At 44.0% G+C, this 27,247-nt stretch overlaps 1 protein-coding gene across 9 annotated transcripts in view; it reads right to left on the bottom strand.

Moving 5' to 3' along the window:
- Positions 1 to 27,247, bottom strand: part of Esrrg (estrogen related receptor gamma) — a 612,799-nt gene that overhangs the window by 270,460 nt on the left and 315,092 nt on the right. Inside the window, exon 1 of one of the 9 annotated variants that reach the window (XM_075989422.1) lies at positions 25,517 to 25,925. The exons of the other annotated variants lie outside the window; for them this stretch is intronic. Coding sequence (XP_075845537.1) covers positions 25,517 to 25,650 — 134 coding nt within the window. The 5' untranslated portion in view covers positions 25,651 to 25,925. Of the gene's footprint in view, positions 1 to 25,516; positions 25,926 to 27,247 lie in introns of those variants that run through there. 9 annotated transcript variants of the gene reach the window in all.

Raw genomic sequence — 27,247 nt, 5'->3', positions numbered from 1 at the left:
ACAGATGGCTTGTTCATTTTTTAGAAAGTTTGGTGGGAGTTTTCTGTCACTGGCAACCACAAAGGAGCTCTTCCGCTCCCTGCTTATCACTCTGGGAGGTGAACGGTATGTGAAGTAATCAGAGAAAGCATTCCAGCCCCCCTGAAGATGATGATTTAGCTCATGTCATGAGTCTATAGTCAGGGCCACAGTTTAGCTCATGTTCAAGTGCTGCTTTATCATACATGTGAAGGCACACGAGGTTTCACACATGGTATGGCTGGAGGTTCTGAAGGGCAAAAGCCATGGAAGGTTTCCTGTGGCGTCTATGGTGTCGCCCTCCCATCCTCTGACTTATAAATGAATGTCTATGACTCAACCACAAATCTGTCTCCCTCCCCGCTGCACACGGAGACGAGGGTGCTTCTCTGAAGACAATGTCATGGCTAAAGCCACTACTTCTAAACAGAGCCTGTGACGTCACACACCGAAATATGTGTTGTCTACACTACTGACCAGGGCTGTAACACACTGTGAAAAGGACCTCCCTCTGACTGAACTGGGTCTAGAGGAGAACACGGAGACGATTAATTAAGGCAAGGAGAAAGAGAACTGTTATCTTAACTTTTCATTGTTGTTGCACTTTTCACTTGTACTGTTAAGAAAAAAGAAAATGGAAATAATATTGTCTTTAGACTTTAAAAGTCACCTTTGGGTTTTCTATTGACTGGATAGCTTGGTGCCTTGGATCTAAGACCAGGTCTCCCCACATTATGTGGGTACGTAGACTCCTCCCTTTAGTTACCTCCATAACGTGTTGAATAGCTGAACATGACATCTGCATGGGTGACATGTTTTGTCTGCCCAATAAACCTTCAGCCTCACTACCATCAACCTCTTCCCGTGAATGTAGCATGTCTTGTGCTTCTGAGACACGCGACTCTGTTCTCAACTGCTCACACTGACGTCAGAAAGCTTCGCAAAGAATAGCATCATTTGTGTCTTTTTTTTTCCCAAATGTATGTGTGTAGGATGTTCTTGCATGCGTGACTCTGAGTTCTGTGTGGGCACCCACATACAGGTACACAGGCACACATGTGGACATGCATGTGGACACGCATGTGGAGGTCAGAGGCTGAAGTCAGGTGTTTCCCTCAGTGACTCTCTTGCTGAACCCAGAGTTCACTGATTTAGTCTAGCTAGCCAGCTTGTCCCAGGGAAGCGCTGTCTACCTGCTGAGAGCTGTGCTTTCAGGACGGCCACCAGGCCCTTCTGCCTTTAACATAGGTTCTGAGGATCCAGACTCTGATGTCACGCTTGAGGGATACACGCTTTATCCACTGTGCCATCTCCCTAGCTTAGAAACGGCATATTTTTAATAAGTATTTTCATCCATTTATCACCTACTTCTTCCCTCACTACTACGGTCTACACTAAGGCTGCTGGCTGCCTAACGAACACCAAGGAACAAGATTCCATCTTGCCACTTCGCTTCTCACCTTGAGTGTGTCTGACTCTGCCAGTCTGATCATCTTTCAACAGGGAGCTATGGCTGCTCCTCTATGAAAATCTTTGGAATACCTTGCTGTTCTCATTAGATGAGGGGTGAGCTACTTAAAGTGTCCCTACAAGTCCCCTTTGTCCTGGCCTACGCCCAGCTGCAGAACCCTCTCTCATGACTGTCCCTAGCATTCTTCCTAGGAACAAACACACCAGCTGCCAGCGGGAGATCACAATCCTCCGGCTCTTTCCTTCCTGCAGTGTACTTAGTCAGTCATCCCAACACCAACGTGCCCCGACTTATCCTAGCTCTCCGTACCTCCAGGGCTGAGTTAGGCAAAACCCAGGGATCTCCAAGGATCTCCAACTATCTCTGTGATGGCACTTCACCCATTGACATAACTGTCTGTTCTTATGTCTGCATCCCTCCCTGGACTTCAGACTCTGAAAGGTTTGGATGACGTCTCGCTCACACCCATCCTGTGCAGCCGAACACAGTTCCCACTATGATTTATTATATGGGCTTAGAACGCACTGAACGGCAGCTTCTCAAGGTGGTGGTCCATTTGAATATCCAACGGACTGGCAAAGGAAAACCTTAATGTACGGTTGGGAAGGAATCCTTTAGCATTTGGGAGGTAAAGGAGTAGTCCAGGACCTCCGGAGAATATCAGAAGATGTAATGAGAATAACCCGAAGAATCCCCCTGCTGCAGCAGAAGGGGAAGGTGCCGAGGCTCCTGGGAATGACTGAAAGACAGGAGACTTTGCCAGGAGCTGGGTCTGATGGGGAGTAGCGGCTCACAAATGTTCACATCAGTTGAGAAGAACATGCTCTAAGAACATACATGAGGGCTTACGAGATCAGAAGATAAAAAGGGCCCCGCCAGGCTGTTTTCACTGGAGGCTCCTCTCCACATCCAGCCATCCCCTCACCTTTTGAAGTTTATCTATCATTCCTTTGAATTTATCCTTCTTTCTTTCGGGCCAGGTACCACTGGCATGATCAACGAGAAAGGACATAATTCACCCAGGGAGCCTCCTATTCAGGCTGTAATCGGTGGTGACGCATTTTGTGACGGTTCCGTAGAAAGGATGACTATCGAACATAAAACGCATTGTATATTATGGGGTAATAGAATATCCAGCACTACACATCATCCCCTCCTGCGGTGGGAATCCAGAATTTAAGGCCATGAGCTATGGCAGGCAGAGGTAAAGATAAAATCCTACCTAGCAACTCAGCCCGTTGCCCATTGGCAGCTGGGCAGTCCATGACGAGGCAGTTCAACATGAAGACTCTTTGCAGGACCTTAGAAGGGCCTCTATGAACCTGCAAGATACCCAAAGCAGCGTCTAGGGGTTCATCTTAGTTTTTATAGCATTTATTTTGCCAAAGAGGATTTTCTTTGTAGCATATTACAGACTATTACAAATGACTGGTAGGACTCATGTGCAGCGTTATATAAAGAAACATAGTCCTGGAATCAGTTTGATTCTGGAGTTGCATCCCATTTCTGAATAATAACACTCTGATGTGAGACTCAAGGCCATCATGGTACCCAAGCCTTTAAAATGGGATTCTCATATTAAATAACTGTCACAGTCCCCACCCTGCCCACAACCACACCACGACGTGAGGAAGTCATTCATGTTTTGTCCCCACTTTGCCTGCACCTAGAACTCTGATGACTCAGAAGACCATTGCCCTGAAAAGCCACCACGCTGTTCCGTTTGTGGGCTAGTGTTACCGAAAGGCACAGAGACATCTATCCCACTTGGCCTCCCAGGCTGATGCTAACCCACACCTATGAAGAAAACAGGTATCGGTAGTCAAACCTAGCAGTGCCTAAAGCCAGAAACCCAAACCTTGGCTGCCTTTACCTTTACGGTCCTTGTCTCTGCAAATTAGTCACCAGAAGAGCGATAATAAAAAGAAATCTGAGAGCCACGCGGGTAGCTGGTCTCAGATCTGTGCAACTTTAAAAAATTCATCAAACAGGGATTATTGAAGGTTGTCATAACTTGGCTCCTCGGGAACAGCTTTTGATATGTGTGTGCAGGGGGCTACTCCACAGTGTTCTTACAAAAGGAACGGTAAAAAAGGCAGACACGGGCAGGTGAGACATTCACATGTAGCACAGTGGTTCCCAGGGAGAGCTCCAAAGCACAAATGAACCCTGAAAGTTGTTTCTGTTTGAGACAAAAGAGCTGGAGTCTGATGCTTTTATACAGACTGGTCATTAGTGCCCCAGAAAGGACGCTTCTTGGGAAGGGATCAGTCCTTTAGAAGAGTTCAACTGGAGATGCTGGCCAGCTTTAACTGATATATCTACAACACAATCCTACACCCTAGGCCTGGAGAACATTTCTGAAGAGGTGCAGAAGGATTGTAGAAGATTATAGGAACCAGAAGCCCGAGACACCTGCTGGAAGAGAGTCTCCTAGAAATGGTAGAGAAACGGATCTATGACATCTTAATAACATGGCTGTTCAAATAAGACCTGAGCAGCAGCTGTACCAGTAGGTATGCGAAAGCTGATGGAGGAAAATCTCACATGGCCCCAGTCCTAGGTGAAGAGCTCTAGCTAATCAATGACCTGCCGAGAGAGGGAAGGAGCCCCAACAGGTTATTCAGTCCCATGAGGTAAGCCCTAGACATATATTCCTACATGACTCAATAGGCTCTGTGTGTGTGTGTTTTAGTGTGTGCATGTGTGTGTGTTTGTGTTGTATGTGTATATGTGTGTATATATGTTTGTGTGTGTGTGTTTATGTATGTGTGAAAATAAAGTGCAGCAGGTATTGAGAGGGCCTGGGGAAAGTGGGAGGATTTAGAGGGGGAGAGGGAGAAGAAGAAATAATTTATATAGAGAGCTCATGCATGAAATTCTCAAAAATAGAAAGAAGATAAAAATGAAAAGCTTATGCTGTCTTCTAAAAGTTGTATTATTTACAGACTTATATTTTAATAGTTACACACACACACACACACACACACACATCTTCTTCCTGGCTATTTAGTCTCAAACACTGAGCAAATTATAATTATCTTAGAGATTACAAAAGCAGAGGCAATATTCATACAGGTGGATATAAGAAGGCAGACAAGACGGCTAGGATTCAGACTCGGCACTGGGGGAGTGGCACTGAACAAATGGCTTTCTCCCTAAGAGTCCACTTCTGCACGCTGGAGATGCCAGCGCACCACTCCGTCTGTGTGAGAGATCAAATGAGATGGCCCATGGAAGGTCACCGACGCCACCGCATCTACCCCACAGCACAGAGCTGCGCCACCGACTGCTTCCTCCCCTTTCCTGCCTTCTACATAAACTAGTTAAGGGCTCAGTAAAGGGATCTGCTAGTGGAAGTTAATAGAAAGAAAGAGGAGAAGTGGGCAAAGTTTAGTCAACACTCACTGGGAAGGACTGTTCACAGAATCCGAGGTGTACAGATTTGCTAACCACTAAGACGGGTGCTAGTCACACATTGTCTTTTCAGTGGTCACAGGAACTGAGCGTCTCTGATCATTGTCATCTTTTACCTCAGGGAAAAGCACAGAGAAGTCGTGGGACACCTGTGCTGTTAGCCCCACAGCTCTGCGCTAAGATCTGTTTTCTCCCTATTAGAACAAGCCTCGCAGTGGCAATGGGGTTCTGCAGAGGAAAGACAGAATCACCAGGAGGGAATCTGGAGAAAAGTCCCCAGATGCAGAAGCTTTCTCACAGGCCCTAAGTCCTCCCTGGGTTGTCAGAAGTCTTCTCAGAAAAGGAGCCTTTTCACATTACGTGTTTGTGACTCAATGTTTAGGCTTCCTTTAAGATCAACACTTTAGCAATCGGGGTCCCCTAGCTTTTATCTCAGTACCAAATTTAATCAGCGAGTACATTGTAAAGAAAATGATTTTGCAATTCCACCTAACACTGTACACCAAGCATTTCCATCTTAAACCCCAGGTAATCACAGTAAGCAGTATCAGTAGCCTACCACAGATAAACCACACTGTGGGCAATGGATTCATAGACAAGAATAACAGGCTACTATTTTAATTTTTATACTGGACTCATTATTTCACTCAGAAAATATTTATTAAGCTTCTATGCTGTGGTCCTTTGCTTAGCCTTAGAGAGACAACCGAAGTAGGGGGATCAAGAATAATAATCTCTTGCCCTCTGCCCCAGTCCTTGTTGAAGAGTAAGAATAATTTAGTAAGCATATTTAGCTTTTTTTGCTCCAAGAACATCAGTTTATTCTTAAAATGCAGATAATAAATGCATATTTTCAAGCTTTCAACATAACCTTCTTATTTTCCAGCACCCAGTAAGAGATCTTACCACACAAACACGCACTGAATGGGGGCCATCAACAGTTCAGTTAATATTTTTATTTGAGGGCCTCTGCACTCCAATTGCTAACTCAACACACTGCCGTGGTTCAAAAGATCTTAAATCCTAGTGGGCTGATTCAAGTAAGTAGAAACAAGTTGGTCAGCATACATACCCCCCTGGAGCCCCAGTGCAAAAGAGACCACCTTTCCATGCACAAATATGCCCCTCTTCGCTTCTGCCTCCTCCTGTAGCAACCTAGGAAAACCAAGCGTGCAAGCCGGTGAGACAAAAATCAGAGAGGAATGGAACACCTGACTCTTTAGCTGATTTCTAGATGATTCCCAGGAACTGTTAACGTGCAGAGCAGGAGACAGACTGTCCAGGTTCGTATCTGTGTCCTGCACAGTGTAGACACACACCATGGGCAAATGTTGGCGAATGAAGGTGACATTCCCCTGAAAACTCTGAAAGTCATCGACACTTACTGGAGGTCACCTAGCCTTGCTGGCACCTTGGCTGAAAAAAGAAGCGTTTAAAAAAAAATCAACCCTAATGAGCTTTTAAACAACAAAGTCTCTCTTTGCAAATTAATTATGATCTACTATTTCTTAAGCTTTAAACAAAAGAAAGGCGTGGTTTCACATCTATTTCTGTTATTTGCAATATTTGCATGAGAGCAAACAGGAACAGATTGCAAAGGCCTTGGTTTTTAGACAAAACACAGAGGCTCTTAAATATAATAAGGCTAGTGGGATTGTCCTTTAAACGCCTCTGGTATCTGGGCCCAGGGACAGACCTGCACTTGCTACGGGATGACAGAGTAAGCTACTCATGGCAATGCCACTTGTGAGTAATGGCACAATTCCTGCCTTCTTGGGCTGTTAAGTATTTTCTCTCCGTCTCTGTCTTTCCCCGTATATATTAATATCTAATTTCCATGTTGGTTATCAAAATGCAGGCAAACAGTTTCTCCTATTGCACAGGGAAGATAGAGGGCATCTCAGAAACTCCAGGGGAATTCGCACCTCAATCATGCTCTAACATTGATTTATGAGAATCAATATGCATTTTTGCAAACAATCTTTTAGCTCCTTTTTTTTCTAAGTTAGCACTTAGCAGCAGAATTAGGTCATTTTCATTAGAACGAGCCTCTGATTAACTAGTTCTTTATTTAAAAGAATACAAGCCCTGCTTCCAAGAATGTTAGAACATTTCGTCAATAGTTTAGAACGGGGCTAACGATCATCGCTAATGAAAGCCCCGTGCACATTTGAAATCTCTCTGCTGCTCCTTTTATCAAACTCTGGGATGCTAGCAAAAATAGTTTGTAGGCATCAGTCTCTCCCTTCGTATAAGTAAAGCAAGCATGACCCCCCAAAATAATAGGAGTATTCCATCTTTCAGTCTCGTGTGACTTTGGAGGAAATAATTTTCCTTCTGTTTTTACCTCATTAAGAAAACTTTCTTGGAAATGAAGAGAAGACACAGTGGTTAAGAAAGCCTTCTGCTCTTGTAGAAGACTGGAGTTCGGTCCCTGGTACCCACACCTGGCAGCTCACACTCATTTATATCTCCAGTTTCAAGGGATACCATGCCACTTTTGGCCTCTGGAGACACCCACAGGCACACACAGACACACACACACACACACACACACACAAATACATTCACACACATACACACTAATAAGACATAAAAATATATATTCATAAAAACCTCTTAGTTAGATGCCTCTTGCTCACTAGAAATAATACCATGCACAGTGTTAGATGAGCAAAAGAAGGCAAGGATTCACTTTAGCTCCCCTCTCCTCCCAACAATAGTTACTGGGCATCTTCTGGAGTATTGCTGGGGTATGAGGATCCTTTGGGAACACATTGCCGATGATTCTGATATGACTTCTGATAGAGCCTGAAGAACGTATTTCCTTACATTGAGGGACATATGTGTCAATTAGCTCTTAAGTGCCTCCCATTCCATAAGAACGGTGCATTTGGTAGGAGGCTGATTCTAATGGCCAAAGTCCAGGTGGATGCCTGTGGAAGCTACGCTGTTTTATAAGCTGCATGATGACCACCTTCCATGAACTCAGCATTAACAAAACGAGCTTCTCAACATCAAGCTCCCTTAGAAACTGTCCAGCGCTCATGGCTGACCTTTAATTAAAATGAAAAGCTTGGATTATCTTTACCCCATAGGAAATCATATTGCCTGTTCCTGCCTTTCTGTTTCTATTATGTACTTAGAAATACATCTCACCAAAGCTGAGCCACTCGGGCTCACAATTCCACAGGCTCCCTTGGTGGCTCCTGTCTCTACTGGTCACACATTCCTAACAGACATCTGACCTCAGGGTTCCTTCCTTGGGGTCTCATCACCAGGGTGATTTCTAGAGATCAGACTGCCTCGAAAGGAGTCTATAAGCACAGTGTTCACAGGGTCCTTGCCAAAGCTTCCCCTGGTGATATGGTTAAGTTTTCTGGTTTGAGGTCACTCTTAAACATTCCCCATCACTGGATTGGACAATGTCTTACATATGTCTCAACTCATCAGGGTAAAAAAGAGAAGAAGGAAAGAAAAAAAAGGAAAAAGTAAAGATAGTTGAGGTTCCAAATACCATATCATACTAACTTGTATTCCATTGTAACTCCCACGAGTGAGTCCATTGTGATTTGGGGGAACCGGGTTTGTTCCACACAGTGCCTCTTGCCTTTGCTTCTCCATGTCTTCCTTCACAGAGGTTTTCTTTGGCTAATTAAAATCATACCCTATTAAAAAAACCATTAAAGGCTGCCCTGGTAGAACCAGAGGTCTGTATAGCATGGTGGAGCACGGGCTAAGCATGCAAAGATTTACAGTTCAAGTCTTAACACCAAAAACAAAGAAGAAAATCCGGATGTCTTCACTCTCTGTGTGAATATAAAATTTCTGCCATTTCATCAGACTCCCTGAGAGCCCCACCCTATCACACATACCTATACCTGACATTTGTCTCCTTTCCACGTTTAGATTTTCCTAATGACTTCACTTCTTTTATCCACTTAAATTATCATGAATCTTTCCATGATCCTAGAGTTAATTTTGCTCAAAAATTTTCTCTTTTTACCTAATTGCAACTCTGGTTTGGGATTAAAGTAAGTTCTTTGCCAAAACCTTCATTTTTTTTCCCACAGTCACTATATACTTGGTTCATGCATCACACATTACCATAAAAATATTATGGCTTGGAGGTGAAGCTAAGTCAGCTTCAGTTTCCACCTAATACAAACAAATCCCAGGTAGGGTGATGCATACTTGTAATCCTAGCACTGGGGAGGCAGAGGCAGGAGCTCAGGACCATCCTGCAGTATACGCCAAGTTTGGGGCCATCCTGGGCTACAGGAGACCCCGAGAAATATTGATACAATTGATTTCATTAGACAAAGGAGCAAACACCCACTCTTGTTAAATACTTAAGTACACACAGAGTAGTAAACTCAAATTCTGTGATCCAAGAGAGTTTTCAGAAGGCATTTTGGCTATTTCCCATGGTCAGACAAGACAGACACATACGGATGGATTTATCTCAGCTTCCTAAATGAAGAATTAGAACACAGGTAATCAGGTCAAGGGCTCAGTGAACGCACATCATTTAAAAAGATGACTTCTTGGCCCCAGCTTCTTCCCTTCTCTTTTCTTCGGCACCCCAGCCCTCCAACAAAAAGCTTACCAGTTGGTGAGTTTCTGTGCTATTACTTCATGGAAATGCTAGTATTATTTAACATTAAAAATAAAAATCGCACTCAAGCAAGTGCTGAATTATTCATGGACTCTGATTTTACATAATTTGGCCATCCCTCTCTTTATTGCTATTTCAGTCTTCATCGCTAAACAATTCTTTCCTAGGTCCACTTCGGATCCCTGCGGACAAGGAGATAACACTTGCAGAATGTTCTTCTGACATGATGTTCGGAGCTGATGTCCAAACAAACAGCTCACAAACAGCTGAGGAGACCCACAGTGCCCAGAATGAAAGAAAAAAAAATCAAACATTAACAAGGCCATTTTTATTTTTTTTAAATCAACTTTCTTTAGAATTGGAAAATCTGTAGTGTCACAATAGGTACCAAAATTGAACCATCAGAAGACAGCCTTGAGGGCTCACATTGTCCCTCTGTACCCCCATCGCAAGTGCACACCAACCCAAGACATGATTTAAAATATAATTAGACTCTTAATGGGACTCGAGCCTTAAACGGTACTAATGGGCACTCTCAGCCTCTGTTGAGAGCACGGCAGGGTAGAGAAACAGGATGCAGCTCGCTCTTCCAGCAGGGACAAATGCCACAACCGAAGGGCTACTGTGGTCAGCATTCAAGACCTCACAGCCTTAGGGACAGTTGGTCCTGGCTTGGAACTTGTTCAGGACTGAACTTCACAAGAATTCTGCTCAGAGTGTGGGGGTGGGGAGGGTGGGCGAGCCTCAGCAACTGTACCCGGGCAAGCAGGAGAGACAGTTGTACAGTGAAAACAACCAAGTCAGCTGCCGGGGAACTGCCTGCCTGAGCAGAAGAAGGGAGTTCTTCAAAAAAAAAAAAAATCACTGTTTTTGTTTTGTTCATTTCTAACATATAATTTTTTTTAGCTAATCATTAATGTTAAGTGGCTAGAAGTGGCAGCTAAGCCTATGTGGTGGCATTTTTCAAATGTTTGCTGTTAAGTGTGAGAACGAGAGAGAGGGAAAAAAGAAACAGATGCGAAATACTATAATGAACCAACATGTTCTATTTAAAAACTGTTTGTCAGCTGTAGTTAAGTTGACACTGCGAGCCTAGCAACAAATCATAACATTTTGCAGGTTTTCCTGCATGCTTGAAGCCGCCACAGCACATGCTCGCCCAGATCCCAGGGGTGGGCGTTTAGGAATGGCAGGATGCATGGGGTGGAGTGGACACACGAGACCCCATGCCTCCTCCCAGGTCAGCCACCGCAGAGGCTTTCCAATGGGCTGCCAGCGGCCCAGCAGTACTGAGGGATCCCCGTTTGCCTGAGCGCTCAATTTTGGATTCCACTTAAGAGATGGGTGCCGTGCAAGGACCAAGTCGCCCACCAGCTTGTCTTTGAGGTTTGTGTGTGTGGAAATGAGCTAAGGCAAAGGATGCAGAAGAAATTTGATTTCAGAAGCGAAAATCATAGAGAAAAGGGATGAAGATGTATACAGATAAATCATATGATTTCATGAATGTGAAGTGACCTACTGTGTGTTTAGCTCTGCACTAGGAAATGTGGGGCTAACCTAAGTGATAGGGGACTGTCAAGATGGCTCAGAGAGTGAAGGGTGGCTTAGACAGAAAACGATACTTAGTGCCACACTGGAAAACTTGAGTCCCCTCTCCAGGGCTTCTGTGGCAGAAGGAGAAAACTAACTTTCACGAGTTGTCTTCTGACCTCCACGCACACATTATGATGTGTGTGCACCCACTCACACATAAATAAATGTAGTAAGTTTTAAAGAGAAAATATTTTTAAAAATCTGTTTGACACATTAAGACAGTAACATAAATATATACACGACAAGCATGGGTCCAATTATATGGAATCCAAATGCTAAATTTAGCAAGTAGTAAAAAGGAGCTGGGTAATCCACAAATAAGTAACAATTTTGTCTCTTTAATGCCCACGCATAAGTGCTTCTTATCAATAATCTCAATTTCAGTCTGTTTTCCTAGACCCATTGGAGTCAGCTGGATAAAATTAACTGAATGCACTGTCTATGTAGAAATGCCATTAAAGAGTAGAAAATGCAGCCCCTAAGGTCCATTTGTTAGAGGCCAGCTTACCAGCCTTTAACTACAGGAAGATGGTGGAACCTTTAGGTGATGTGGGATGTGCTTCTGTATATGTGGTACTTTAATTGGTTGATGAATAAAGCTGTTTTGTCCAATAGTGTAGCAGAGTAAAGCAAGGTGGGAAATCCAAACAGAGATAGAGAGGAGTAGGCAGAGTCAAAAAGACGCCATGCAGCCTCCGAAGGAGTAACATGTGACACCAGTAAGCCACAGCCTTGCGGCAAAACACAGGTTAATAGAAATGGGTTAGTTAAATTGTTAGAGCTAGCCAGCAAGAAGCCAAAGACATTGGCCAAACAGCGTTGTAATTACTATAGTTTCTGTGTGATTATTTGGGCCTGGGCAGCTGGAAAACGAAAGCACACCCTTTGTTTCTATTTAGAGAGTGGGGCCTAGTAGAAGAAGCTATGCCATTGGGGTGAGTGTGGAAGGTGTTAGGATCTGGTCCCTTCTTTTCCTTCCCCCATTTCCCATTCTCCAAAAGAAGGTGAAGAGACCTCCTTGGGCAAGGGTTTCTCCCATGTTGCCCTGAGATTCTACAGAAGGAAACCTTCCTCCTTATAGGTGAGCCATTCCCAGTATTTTGTTGGAGTAACAGGACACAGCATCTCACACTACTCTGTACAGTGGCTGTTCAAGCTGCCTGCTGAATGAACTCACACACGTGAATGCTTGAGGAGCTTCTAAGAATCCTGTGTCTTCATTTCCCAAAGGTGCAAATGACAGTCTGAAGTGCCGGTGACTTCCCTAGTTCTCTGGCAAAGCTGAGCCACGTGGGCTCCTGCTCCTAGGGCTCTTCACAGTCCCACGATTCTTTCTGGTCAGGTAAGCAGTCGCACTATAGGTATATAGTCTGTGGTACAAGAATGTGAGATAATGCTCTTGTACACTGTAAAGATTTGTCACTCATATTGGTTTAAAAAACAATGATTGGGCAGTAGCCAGGCAGGAAGTATAGGTGGGACAACCAGACTAGGAGAATTCTAGATAGCAGAAAGGAAGTCAGCTGCCAGTCAGACACAGAGGAAGCAAGATGAGAATGCCTTACTGAGTAAAGGTACCAAGTCATATGGCATATAGATAAGAATTATGGGTTAATTTAAATTGTAAGAGCTAGTTAATAATAAGTCTGAGCTAACAGGCTAAACAGTTTATAATGAATATAAGTCTCTGTGTGTGTCTTTGGGACTGAACAGCTGTAGGACTTGGTGGGACAGAAACTTGTGTCTATAGTACAGGACTTGCCTAGTGTGAATGAAGTCCTGGGTTTGATCTCCAAGAAGCAAAGTAAGAAAGGTGAGAGGAAGAAAAGAAGGAAGAGAAGAAATAGGGATGTTTCAAATACAAACCATAGTGTAGAAGAAAGGCCACTAGATTTGCCAGCCTTCACAGCCATACCCAGGCAGCCATTGCTCTTCTTCTTCCTCTTAAAAACATGTTAACTCCTGTTGTCTGAATCCCAACTAGACGGAATCTCCCAGCCTAGCCACCAGTGGAACTCCCAGCAAACTTCTCCGACTTACAGAGAAAGATCTGCACCCTAATTTCACTCTTGTCTTCTCTCCTTGGCCAGAATGATCTAGGCCAGATACAACCTTAGAAGCCATGAATGTTTCTTTTTACCCCATTATTAATCAACATTTTTGCTGCTTAAGGGTGACAGTGTTCATAACTTAAGTAGTAAGCTATGCTAAGAGGAATCTGCATTTCACAGACAGGCATGGAACTAGAAAGACTCTCCTTTGGAGAACACTGGCAAATATCACCTTCATTGCAAAGACACTCACTGAATAGGATCAATACCTTGGGCCAGAGATTCTCCCATCCCCAATAGCACTCAAAGAATGATTTTAAAAATAATGCTGAGACTCGTTGTATATGAAAGTATTCTGTCACAAATAATTAGCATTTATGTCACGACCCTATAATTTCTATTACACTACCAGTAAGAACAAGCAAACAAACAAACAAACAAACAAAAAAAACAAACGACAGAAGCTTAAGAAAGTCAGTTAACCTAAGTGTTTGAGAAAAACTTCAGAACTTGGAAAAAACAGACAAATAATATAGACTTTCAGCTCCATTTTGAGGACATTTAGGCCTCAATAATTTACAAAATATTTTGATAAAAACCTAAATCCACCAATTCTCTCCCTTCCCTCATTTCCTTTCTAGATCCTATTTCTTCTGCTTTCCATCCCGTCCCTGTCTTTATTCTCCTTTCCTATCCTTCCTTTCTTACCTTCTCCTTCCCTCCTCTTCCCTCCCCTTTCCTCTCTTTTCTCCCCTCTCCTCCTTCCCTCTGCCCTTCCCTTCTCTCCTTCCCTCGCTTTCTCCTCTCCCATTTCTCTCTCTTCCTAACCTCTTTCCTTAACTGCAATCAATCTCATAGCTACCAACTAGATTTTTTTCTCATTTTCAGAATAAGAAACATTTAGAGAAAATTATTTGCAAACTCTAAGAGAATTGGTTCTGGTTTCCTGGTGTGATGATAATCATCACATCTTATTAGCGACATTTGTGTTTAAAATTTCTAATTTAAAACAGAATATTATAATAACTTTATGACTTCAAGGACCTAAGTACGTGCTGTCAGTATTTTTCATTTTTCTGATATACATACCTGTGCATAGTTTGCTAAATACCCTGTTTTGTATGATGTTCTGAAAGTGGCCAGGGTCATTCAACCAGGTCTTGTGTGATAAAGAACTGGCAGTCAGGCTGGCCTTAGTTCCAAAACAGTAACCATGCTCTTTCTTCTCTTCCCTCCAGACAGTACTCTTCTTTTAGAAAAGAAATTTCCCTATTTACTAACGTGTATGTGTGTGGCATGCATGTGTGTGCACGTATGTATGTGCATGCATATGAGTGTTTGTGTAGGCATATGTGGCATGCATGTGTTTATGTGCGTGTGTGTGCGCGAATATCTGCATATGTGTAGTATATGTGTGTGCATAAATGTGTGTATGCACATGCATATTTGTGCACAAGCATGCATATGCTCATGAAGGCCAAATCCTGGAGGTGGAAGTGGTCATGAGCCTCCCCATGTGGGTACTGGGAACTGAACTTGGGTTCTAGAAGATCATTAAGAGCTCCTAACCTCTGACCACTCTCTCCTGTTCCACAGCTATTACTCTTTATAGAATTCCAAGCTCTGCACTAGGATAGAGCAGAGGCAGGCCAGGGGAAGACAAGCTGCTTTGGGTGTGAGAGCTCCCAACTACGGCTTCAAAGACAAATATTCACAAGAAATAGAAAGTTAAGGATGGATCTGCTCAGGTACTTCTCATGAGGCACATATGGAAGAAGGGCATGAAGAAAACACACGCAACATTCTAGAATACTTGCCCAGATTGAATGTATGCTGTTTTATCAAACATTACAGAAACATCTCCAGTTCCACAGAGGAGAAGAAACATACCATGGAAGACGCCACGTTGGTCTAAATCGGGAGTGGTGGTACAGATGCACCAAGGTTTTCCTAGCTCCCAGCAAACCCTGCTTTAAGGCAGTGGTAGACCAGGAAAATCTGTTCAATGACAGTACGTTCTGATGCCACAGCGCATCAGCTGATTCTTCCAATCTAGCCTCTCATGCTGACTCCACTGCAACCTCCACAAGATTCCACGGCTGCTCAGGGAGAAAGCAGCGCCCCTTTTCATCCCTCTACGCTGCTGAAGGGAAAACCTAAGCCATAGCTTTTGCCTCCTTTGCGAAATCAGAGTGGCAGCAGATGAACTTCAGACTGCCAACGTGGCAAACCCCTGCACTCAACCAGAACTAGCATCTGTGTCCAGAACAATGTTCTAATTTTTTTCCATGTTAAAAATGTCTTATTCATTCTTTGAGGATTTCCTACAACATATTTTGATCATATTCAACCTCGCCCCAATCTCCTGACAGACTCATGGCCCCTTCCCTACTCACCCAACTTGGGGTCTTCTTCTGTTTTATCCCACCCATCATGTACAATTTGTATGGCTATATATTCTTGGATGCGTGGCCCTCCACTGGAACATAGGCAACCTAGCAAGAGCTACAACTCTTAAAGAAAACTGACCCGTCCTTCATCTGCCACTTCTATCACCTGCTACTCCATCCATGGTTCAGGGTGGAACTGCATGCCCACCGCCTATCTCCATGTTGAGACTAGATCTAGCTTGAATTTACTAGATCTAGCTTGAGTTTGCATGTGTCTTGGTGATGTTGTCATGGCTACTGTGAGGTCATTAGTGCAGCCGCCCTCCCTCTTCTGGACAGAGGACCCTCTGTCCTGTAGTCATCCCCGGTCCTGTCTTAGACTCTCTTTGTCTTGCATCTGCAATAATACCTTGACTAACATCTGGATCTTTTGTTTACCACATTTCTTCACTGCCTGTCTTAGGAACTGAGCTGATAGATAGCACACTATCTGGATGGTAGAGTCTTACAGCTTTCAAATTTTCTCCCAATGAGCTCCCCCTTTTCCTTCTTCCCCTGTTGCAGAGTTCCTCCCAAGACTGTAGGAGGGGTCATCTCTGGAACAAAAAGAATAATTCAGAGGTATTGACATATCACTTCTGGGACAGGGTCATAAAAATTTTGCTGGTTCCTGTTCTGGCACCCCTCTTCTTTCTCTCTTTTTCTTCAATCATTCTCCTGTTCAGGAGAAGGCAAGATGCTACTGTTACAAGCAGCCATATGGACAGGACTATGTGGGAAGGAACAGAGGCCTCCAGCTGACAGCCACGGAAGGGATCTTAGGAGCAGCCCCCCTGACCCTGTAGAAGCTTTGGATGTTTGTTGTTAGTAACTTAGGGGAAATATCAGGCAGAACCATCCAGCGAAGCCTGACCACACACAACCATCTGTCCTCAGACACTTCAAGATTTGGGTATTTCTTATTTGAAGTCACTGAGTGTTCAGGTAAGTTTAATGTGGTTTAATGCTGATGACAAGGTTCTCTACAGGTTTCTGTTTCCATTTTGGTTTTCTTCTCCCGTTTAGGGGTCTTGAGGATAGAAGCCATCTCTTATTCACCTCTAGGACGAGCAGAAGGACTGAGGCCAACAGCAGATCCAATAACCATTTTCTGAATGAATGACTATCTCCTTCCTGTTTGTAATCATTAAAGTAAATTCAATGGCAATTACACTTCCAGACTTCTGGCTTAACTAAGGCATTTAAAAAAATTAATGTGGTTTAACTCAGAATGTGGAAAAGGGAAAAGAAAATCTAAAATGAGATCACCTTTCAGAAACTCCGATTTTTCTAATGCTCTCACCATTAAGAGTTCAATATAAATTTACAATGAGGTTCAGCGAACACTTTAGGGAAGCTTGGCCTCCTGCCTTTTCAGCATTCATGATTGCAAACTGAAACTTGGCCCAGGAGCTAAGACATGACAGCATGATGGGAAAGGCTGACGTAAGTGTGGAAGAAAGCAACTCCTGGAGGCCTTGGGCTTAGGAGACAGGAGAGTTTGAAACACGATGACTCACAGAATGCACACCTAAAGTTAAGTGTCCTTGGTAACTTACTATTACCCCTCAAACCAGGTGAATCATAGTTCTTAAATATCTACCCGTTCTTATAGTAGAAGCATGGAAACCACTTTCCTCTGGCTTCTTTCTTTTCTTTAGAGTTTATTTTATTTCTAATTATGTGTCTGGTTGTGGGCACATTCACACTGAGTATGGGTGCCCATGGAGGCCAGAAAGGAGCTGGTTACAATTAACTGTGAGCTGCCTAAGAGTGCCGGGAGCTAAACTCTGGTCCTCTGAAGGAGAAGTGCATGCTCCTAACTGCAGAGCTGCATCTCCAGCTTGGTCTTCTAGCTTTCTGGAAGTAAACAGCATACCACTGATTTGACCAGTCACACGCTGCGCCACAGCACAACTCGGAACTCACCCAGCTACCTTTCCCCGGCCCTCCTCTTATACACACCAAGTCTGCTAACTGGGTTCTACTCTTGGTGTCTATGACATCACCTTTTCTATATTCCACATATGAGTGAGATCATGTGGAACGTGTCCCTGAGTGCCTGGCATATTTCTTTTAATAAAACAGGCTTCAGAGAATCAGGGACTAAACACCGTCTGAGCCCCTATAGGTGGGAATTACATGCTGTAGTTAATGATAGCAACTTCATAGTGTACTTAACCTTCCAAATCCACCAGTACAATAATGTACTCCTAAGGGGGAAACATGGTGCACAGGTGGTTAAAATAATCTCAGTACCATGCATGGGGAGTCCTCACAGGGATGTGCATCTTGAAGCACATTTACCACCATTGCTGTAATTCTACTTTTCCTACTGACAAAGCTCATTTTTGAGAGAGTGACTTCCCTGAGGAGAAAGTTAGTGGAGTCATACAGGAGAAAGCTGAGAAGCAGTGGCTAAGCTCAGCCCCAAGTTTCACCAAAGGAAAGTTCAAGTCCATGAGCGAAGGAGACAACCATTTCTAGGGATCACTGTCACCATCACCATCATTATGACTGTGCATCATAGAGAATTTCAAAGCATTAAGAATGGATCTGGCTGGCTGGGGATAAGACTCAATAAAGTACTTGTCTTGCAAGCATGAAGACCCCAGTTTGTTTCTAAGACTCCTCCCCCACCACACACACAGAAAGTGTGCTGCTGTACATGTGTGACCCCAACTCTAGCCACACAAGCAATCAGGTGGCAGGGATTCATTGACTGGCTAGTCTACCCAGTCTACTCAGTCCTGGTTCCCAGGGAGAAACCCTGTCCCCCAAAAGAAGGCAGATGGCTCCCGAGAAAGTAGATGTTTCTAGAGGATACTAGATGTTGTCCTCTGTAATCCACACATACCTACACATATGTACATAAATTCACATGTGCATATATACACATAGATACATAAATACACACGTGCATCTACTTGAATACACATACATGTGCATGCACAGGCACACACACATGAATGGATCTACAACAAAGAAACCAGCCACATAGTCACGTCCTCTGAGTCCTTGATCCTTTCCCAGTGCCCGAGGTTAATCCACACCCAATAAGACTGAACGTAAGATTAAAGGAGTCATGAATGACATTTCAGTTCAGTCCTGGCAAGAATCTAAGGAAAGGTAATGAGGAATGTGTAACGTTAGAAAAGAGGCAGGGACAGTGGGTGTTTTCTGTCAGTAAAACCCTTTCCGATCACAAGGAAACAAAACTTTGCTTCAACCAATACCTCCCCACAACACACTCAACATACACACAGACAAGCACCAAAACGGAAGCAGTCCAGGACCTTCCTTCAGCAGGATGAATTTATCCACAACTACTATAAACGATTCATTTTTGGTAACTTTGTATTATAATATATGCAGCCCTAGAACCATGTCCAGGTTTCCTGGTGTCGCCTGGAGACTGGCGTCAGGCCTACCAAAGATATGAAAGTTCAAGAATTCTAGAATCCTTTCTAAAATGCCAAAGTATCTGTCTACAGTTTATGAAACCCTCATTTGTATTTTCAACGATCTCTAGATTACACAGGTACAAAGTAAAATATATCACAGACTCGAATGCTATGCACAATCATCATCCTGTGTTCTTGAGGGACTAAGACATGGGCAAATGTCTGTACATGTTCAGAACAGACATGCTTTTTTTTCTGAGTTTGAAACTGCAGTTATTTAAACCAGAGATGTGAAATCTGAACACAGAGAATCCTTGCTATACTATTCTGGAGAAGATGGTATCCCCTTCAAAACCTCCCCATGTTTGTAAGTGGAAATACGTTAAATCAGGTGAGAGAAGAGACAGGCTTCAGCTTATCAAACGGACAGGAACTAAAGAAGGAAAGAGAACTGGTGAAAGGAAAGGTTGACCAGAAGTTCAGTTGGAAATGAGCTAACATTACAAGTAAATTCAAATGGAAAACAAACAAACAGATAATTGTGCCAAAATTTACCACCTTGCAACGCAGCTATTAGCCCATTAGGGAAAACCATTAACATCTGGCTTCCATGCTCCAATCACTTCACCAATGGTAGAAGCAAAAATCACCCCAGACCAACACTCCACCCAAGGCAATGCTGGCTCCCCCAGTTGCCCTTCTCTGGTACACAGCTACACACTCAAGTATTGGGACCACTAAAGCACAGGGGAGACAAGGAAGACAAAAACGCAGCTAGCTTTTCTTTGTTTGGTTTGGTTTTTGGAGACAGGGTTTCTCTGGGTAGCACAACTCACTTTTAAAAGTGAGAAAAAGACTTCAACCAACACTTGAGGCGATTCCGAAGCACTTCTCTGGATAGCAGATGACAAAAGGTGCTTGTTAAAAGGCATGAAAGCATCTCTTCAATAACAAGTCATTAGAGACTGGGTTCTATTTTAATAAGAAAGAAGCATCATTTGCTTGAATCGAAATACCAAAGCAGGGGTCTTTAATTACTTTTGGGCCTGAGGCTCCTTTGAGGTTGAGTGGGAGCTGGGAGTCTCCCTGGCTGATAAGTGTCCATACTCAGAGACTCTACTATGTTCTAGCCCCTTCACTCTGCCCTCACCCCCATCCCTATGGCAGTTCTCTGTTTTCTCAGGGGACCCTGTGTTAAAAGATTATAAACCCATGAATTTTCTTAAGCCCTATGTTAAAGAAACATGCTGTAGGTCCGTGAAAGAAGAATTTAACAGTCTTAATAACAAATTGGTCAGGAAAGAGTTTCATTTCACGTATCCTATGACACACATTTGATTTTGCATCAATTCGCAGGTTATTTGTTTGTTTCAATTTCCCAAATCTTGGGAACAACATGAAATCTACCACCTGAATGGATTTTTATCATAGAGACTAGAGAACAAACTCAATCCTTGGCACATGCTAGCAAGTGTTCCCCCACAGAGGACACACTCTAGTCTAAGTCTATGAACAATTCTAAAGTGGACAAGATGGCGTTACTAACTATAGGCACATGTGATTGGCGCCTTCTCATTTTCCCTCTCCCGTTCCTGGGTCCTGCCATCTGCTGATCCTGTTTCCATACATGGTATGATTCACATTTCTCAGAGAACTGGAGCTGTGCGGAAGGAATCCTGCTTCTGTGCCTACCTCATTCTACTTAGCACTCTGTCAAGGTTCACCTATGTCTTCATACAAGTGCATCATTTCTGTCATGAAAGACTGACTGATATCTCAAGCTGTGCATACCACATTCTCTTTTTCTGCTCCTCCTTGGATACACATTTAGGTTATTTTCATTTCTTGAGGACTATCAAGGGTGCTGTGATGACCACAAGGGTGCTAATATCAGTTTGGGATTTAGTGTCAGGCATTAATATGTTTATATATTGGGGCAGGGTTTCTCACTTGAGTCCAAAGTTGATTGGTGCAGCTAGTCTAGCCCAGCAGCTTGTTTCAGGGACCTCGTGCTTCAATACTTTCAACCTCTGCCTTCCGATGGTTGGGATTACAGGCTGGCGACGGCATGAGTGACAAGAGACTGAATTTGAGGCCTCGTGTTTGAATGACAAGTATTTACCCACTAGGTCAACTCCCTAGCCACAAGATGGCCATTTTCATGTGTTGATAAGGGGTCTGTGCAAAGCCTTTGCTTAACTTTAAAAAATTAGGTTATTATTTTTCATTTCTGTCCGTAGGATTCAGGGCCTCATATGTGGTAGTCAGATTTTATGCCACTGAGTCACAGTTGCAGCCAATTTGCCAATTCCTTATATTCAGGAGCCAGTTTCTTCCTCCAAGACCATTCTATTTTTCCCATCTCATACATCTGAGTCATCCTGCTACTCAAACATACTCCACATAAGAAAATAAAAAAAAAATAATTTTTAAAATGAATAAGTCAAAATGAGTGACTAGTTCTCTTCACAGTCCTGGTTATGAGTTTGTTCATATCCTTGTGGTAGTGCTCTCTGAAGAGTGACTACATGTCCGAAGGGCAGGGTGCCAAAGGCTTGAAAACTACTAAGTACTTCTCTTCAAAAAGTTTGCTACCCCACAAGTGTAGAAACATCCAAACATAGCAAGATGGTGGCGAAAGCCCTCCAAAGTGCTTTCTGCTTGGAAAAGCAGGGAACATTTCACTTCCCAGGGGGTGGTGTTCGCGGAGAAGGAAAGATGAAGAATTACGGTGCTGCTGGAGCACCATGGGATTCCACAGAGGCAAAAACCGAGGGAGGGGAGCGGGTTCTAACCAGTTACTCTGTTTGATTGCCATAGTTGGCTTAAGATGCACGAATCAAATTTAGTTTGAAAACAGTAGGGAAATGTGAACAAAAATGGCTATATCGAGGAGCAGTTACATAACGTGTGGGCTGAAGACACTGAAAAATGTAGGGTTTTCTATATACAGCCTTCACCCCTATGGATTGGTATTCTTGGTACTGGAAGGTACTCTGCGCTCTACCAAACAAGAAAGACAAATATCAACCCAGCTACAAAATCAGATCCACAGTGATGAACCGTTTGCCAGAAGTGCTAGTATGGGTGTAGCCAACCAATATCTGCTTGGATTTAAGGTCAATTCCATTAGATGGAATCCATCTCTAACACTGCTCTGATGGCTAAGAATCTGAAACCAGATAGGCCAGGGGTCTAAGATAATACCAAATACTACTGTCTTGCTAAAGGACGGATTTAAGGTCAATTCCATGAGATGGAATCCATCTCCAACATTGCTTTGACGTCTAAGAATCTGAAACCAGATAGGCCAGGGGTCTAAGATAAAATCAAATACTACTGTGTTGCTAAAGGACGTAACCATAAAAGGACTCCTAACGACATTCTGCTATACTCACAGATCAATGCCTTGCTCAGCCATCATTAGAGAAGCTTCCGCATGCAATAGATGGGAACAAATCCAGAGACTCACAGCTGGACAAGGTATGGAGAGTGAGAGACCTTGAAACACTCAGCCCTAAATGGGAAGTCCCCATCAAATCCCTCTCCTCAGGGCTCAGGGAGCCCTGCAGGAGGGGAGGCAGAAAGAATGTAAACAGCAGGAAGAGATGGAGGACACCAAAGAAACAAGGTCTTCTCAGCACAGCAGAACCAAAGTACATCGGAAGTCACAGGGCCTGCAGGGGTCTGTGCCAGATGTGGCCCAGGCCCTGAGAGAACTGGCACAAGTCCCCATTCCTAACCCAGAATCTGTCTCCAAATGGGAGCTACTCACAGGTTAAAAAAAAAGATCTATTTTCAATAAAAGAAAATAGAAAAAGATGTATGGCAATTTTTCTCTCAAATATATTTGTCTGTCTGTCTCTCTCTCTCTCTCTCTCTCTCTCTCTCTCTCTCTCTCTCACACACACACACACACACACACACACACACACACACACACACAATTGTAAGACCCCTTAGTCTAAAACTCACTAACCATTTCCAGAAGTTTGTGGATGGAAAGCCCTTACAGACATGTGGTCAGAGACCCCTGGGGTCAGTGCATATCCACAAGTTAGGCCCTAAGAATATTCCGGTGAAACTTTGGGTGCTTATCTATATCTCTCCTTAGTCATGCATGGTCATCACTTGATGATCGCCACACCATTTTCACAAGGGAAAATGTAACCACGAACGACTCTGTATTTGCTAAGCACCTCCCAAGGAGCTTTGTAATTATTTAATTTTCTTAGCAATTATGTGATCTAGGCATTTTCAAAAAGCACTTATCAATACAAAACCAAAATTAAAAGCGGTAAAGCATTACTGAGGGGAAAATGCTCTATTTGTGTGTGGAATTAGTTATCATCAGCCTTGACAAGACAATCGTCTCTGTGTGTGCTACACTAAGCTCTGCCACTAAGCATGCTCAGTAGTGATCTAGGCGTGGGTGAGTCCATTTCCTTGGGTTTGCCTTATTCTGGGTCATGAAGGTCCAGATTCTTTGAGATCAGTTTGAGGGTCTGTACTAACGAAGTAGTGAGTAAAAAACTGGAATCAGGTGGCGTGGTTCAAGTCCATATACCTAGCACTTGAGCATCTGAGGCAGGAGATTGCCATAGTTCAAGACCTTGGACCACTTAGTGAGATCAGGCCAGCGTGGCCTCCAGTGTCAGCAGCTGGCAACATAAAGCAACAGTGCCATCCCCGGAGCATGAAGGACTGCAGGGCAGCATCCGCATCAACTCCCATGCAGTCCTTTGCGTAAGGCCTCAGGCAGGGATGTGGTGTGAATGGCAGGGATGTGGTGTGAATGGCGGGGATGTGGTGTGAATGGCGGGGATGTGCTGTAAATGGCGGGGATGTGGTGTGAATGGCGGGGACATGGTGTGAATGGCGGGGACGTGGTGTGAATGGCGGGGACGTGGTGTGAATGGCGGGGACGTGGTGTGAATGGCGGGGACGTGGTGTGATGTCGGGGAGGGTCCTCTCAGAACTGTCTCTCTTCAACACAGGCAAAAAGAGAAATCCTCTTACTCTAATGAGAAATTATACAGGAGAGCGGATTATGTTTTTTAAGTTGTTCATTCTCCAGGCCACACAGTGGCCCCTGATGTCTCCTACAAACTTTTGATTCACAGTTTTAAGACAAAGGCTCAGCATGAGTCTTTAGGTCCTGGTGGGTCCCTAGCACAACCTTACCTCTACCCGGTTATCAACTAAGGCAAGATAAGCAATCGCTGGCCCTCAGTGAAAGCTACATTTCCCATTTAGAAGCAAATAAATATCAACTTGGTAGTCACAATCAGGGAGTCTGAATATTTACTAAAACTTCATAATATTTTCTTGAAACTTTTCACCCTGTTTGTACATCCCCCACACACACTGTTTTGCTAGTGGACAGGTTGGCAGAGCTCCCTGGGCTCCAGCTGCCCCTCCAGCCTTTGGCGTCAGCTATACTCCTACAGGCCTGTGTCTGTGATCACCCTGTGGTTGATAGCCCTGCCAACTGTGCCCATTTAAACACCTTTCCTCCATTATGTCTTTCTTTTTTATATGTACCCTGTTTTCTCAGATCTTTTCCCTTCTCCTAACTAAACAAGCAGGACAAAGCCAGATGGAATTTAAATAAATAACTGGCCAGAAAGATTCAACACAGGTTAATAATCTGTCAAAGCAGCATTCAAGCCCCGCCCCCACCTGCCCCACACCAAAGAACTGGTGCTTTCCCCTTGTTGCTGAGCAATGGATCTCAATTCAAATACTGAGAATTAATTTGTCAGTACTTTGACAATTTAATTAATTAATTTATCTAGTCCCTCCACTCTGTGTGGCTAGCCATGTCTCGTCAATATCTCATTCAGGTGGAGCATGGGGCAGCCTAAGGACCCTTGGTTGGCTGCCAAACTTGCCAGAGATTGACTCTCACCTAACCCAGAATGGTTCTTTCTGCCTGGAGTGGAACTTGACTGCCCAAGGGGCAGGGTAGCTTCCAGCTTGTGTTGAGGCAAAAGGAAGTCACCCTGAATCTGCATGTTTAAGGGTCTCAGTCCTGGCACACCCCATCCCTTGTCGTTTGCCTTCTGAATAAACCCTGGGATTAGGGAAATCAGCACATTAGCACACTTAAATCAGAAAGGCCTGTTCCTTTTAAAAGGGCTGTGGAAGATTTATTAACTTGTAAGAGCAATCATTTCATTGCTAGTTGCTACACCACACACACACACACACACACACACACACACACACACACTCAAAATGACCAAATTAAATCTGCCGCATGCGTTTGTGCTTTCAAGTTCTTGCAAAGGGTCCGTCCCTTTGAGGGGCGATAAAAAGAGGAATGGAAACACCGTCCTTTGGTGTGGATGTCTGTACACCGCCTTTTCCCCCATCCCTGCCTTCATGCGCAGAAGCCAATCATTCTCTACATGTCCCGCATTCGTTTCCTAAGCCAGGTTCCCAACTTCCCTCTCCAAGTCCAAGGAAAGCCCAACAAGCATGCGCCCACAGCAAGGCACCACCGTACTCACAATTCTGGGGCATGTACGGCCACTGTGTGTCTAATGGGAAGTCTGTTTAGTCTACTGTTGTCTTCCTTCCTGTTCAAGACAGCGCGGACTCTCAGTGCAGCTGAGGAAGCTGAAGAGGAGAAAGTCCTTCCCATACCACGCACGAATGTGGGAACTCCATTCCCCAGGAATCAATGTGCTCCCTGATAGCACGGTCACTTGCTTGAAACTTGTCTCTGATCTCAAAGTCAAACCAAGAGCCATCAAGAGAACAGACCATCTAAACTCACTGAACTTGGCGACGGGTAACTGTGGGGCCAGGCCTGCAGAGTCATTGCCCACTTTACAGGTAAAATACTGAAGACATGGGTCGACACACACCCACCAGACTCTGGTTCACCCGGACCAGCCGTGAGCAAAGAAGGTTCTGAGCCCAGTGGATAACTAGACCACAAAGAGCCTCAGAGCCAGAGCAACTGTTCTATCCTTTCTTTCTTTTTTTAAGTGCTAGATGCTTCTTCCTTGGACAAGATCTCTGTTCCATTGCATCAGACACCCAGTAACAGGATAGCATCCACCGCTGTGAGCATCAGGAGCGCAGGCGGGTCACAAGTGCAATGCTCTTGGCTGCCAGTTGAGATTGACATGTGCTGTTGTCAGGAACATGACGCTGTCCAATTTGGCCAAACTGGCAGGCTCGAGAATAATCCGAGGTATGCTCTATCAAATGGAGAGCTAAGGAATGAGCTCTCTAAAGACAGGCAGCCTCATCTCTGTGGATTAAAATAGTCTACTTCTGTAATTGGAAATTTAAAAAAAGGAATTCTATTTTTAGGCATTTGGTTTTGTTTGGACTCTGTTTGTTTTGTGATAGACTTTTTTTTAAAGCGTTTATGTAGAGAATACCACAAAGAATCCAAACCTAGACATCTCCAGCAGGAACCCAAGGGCACATAGGATTGGAAGGAAACGGGGTGCCTGGGAGATTTTAAGCAGAGATTGCTAGACAATAGCTTCTCTTTGGGGCCATCCTCCTGTCCCTCTGGGGGTCGTGGGAACCCAGGTGCTCTAACTGAAAGCCTGCATATTCCACAGAACGCACCACACCACTGTGAAGCCCAGCTCCCTGCAAGGCTGCCTACCAGCTCTGCTCTCTGCATATCTCCAGGATGTGCAGGCAAGTGGAACCGTTGCACACACTGCATGCTAAAGGCCGCAGCCTTTGTCTTCTCCAAGTTCTGTCTATTTCAGAGGCTAACATGCAGCAATTAGTCTAATTAATGTGAAACAATGAGCTGTGTTACCACTTATCAAATTGATTGTTCCCCTATCAAAACAAAACAGGCTGGCTTTTTGATGTAATTTCAAGAGATGATTTGAAATGTCATGTTACTGCAAGCCAATTACGGTATGACTGGAGTCACGGTCAACAGAATACATAATTAGCATGAGTTTGGGAAGGCTGCTTACCACAAGTATGTTAATTAACTCTCTTTTGTCATAAAACAAAAAGGTTGCAGGGGAGGTTTTGAAATAGGTGTTTTTTATTTACTTTTCTTTGTGCTTATCAAGGCAAGGCCTGACAGTGCAGAAGAATAGCCGGTTTTAATTCCACTACTTCAAGTTAATTCTCAGCCACAAGGTCACTGGCACTGCCCAGGCTGCAGGGCATCCACCTCACTCTCATCCTGCCCCCGTGTGTGATATTGCTCAGGGAGTGAAACAGAGTACTGGACAAAACTCGGATAAACC

The sequence above is a fragment of the Microtus pennsylvanicus genome, chromosome 10 (genome assembly GCF_037038515.1).
Source record: "Microtus pennsylvanicus isolate mMicPen1 chromosome 10, mMicPen1.hap1, whole genome shotgun sequence".
Classification (NCBI taxonomy): Eukaryota; Metazoa; Chordata; class Mammalia; order Rodentia; family Cricetidae; genus Microtus; species Microtus pennsylvanicus.
Note: the sequence above shows the minus strand (reverse complement) of the source record. Positions and strands in the feature narration are given on the sequence as shown.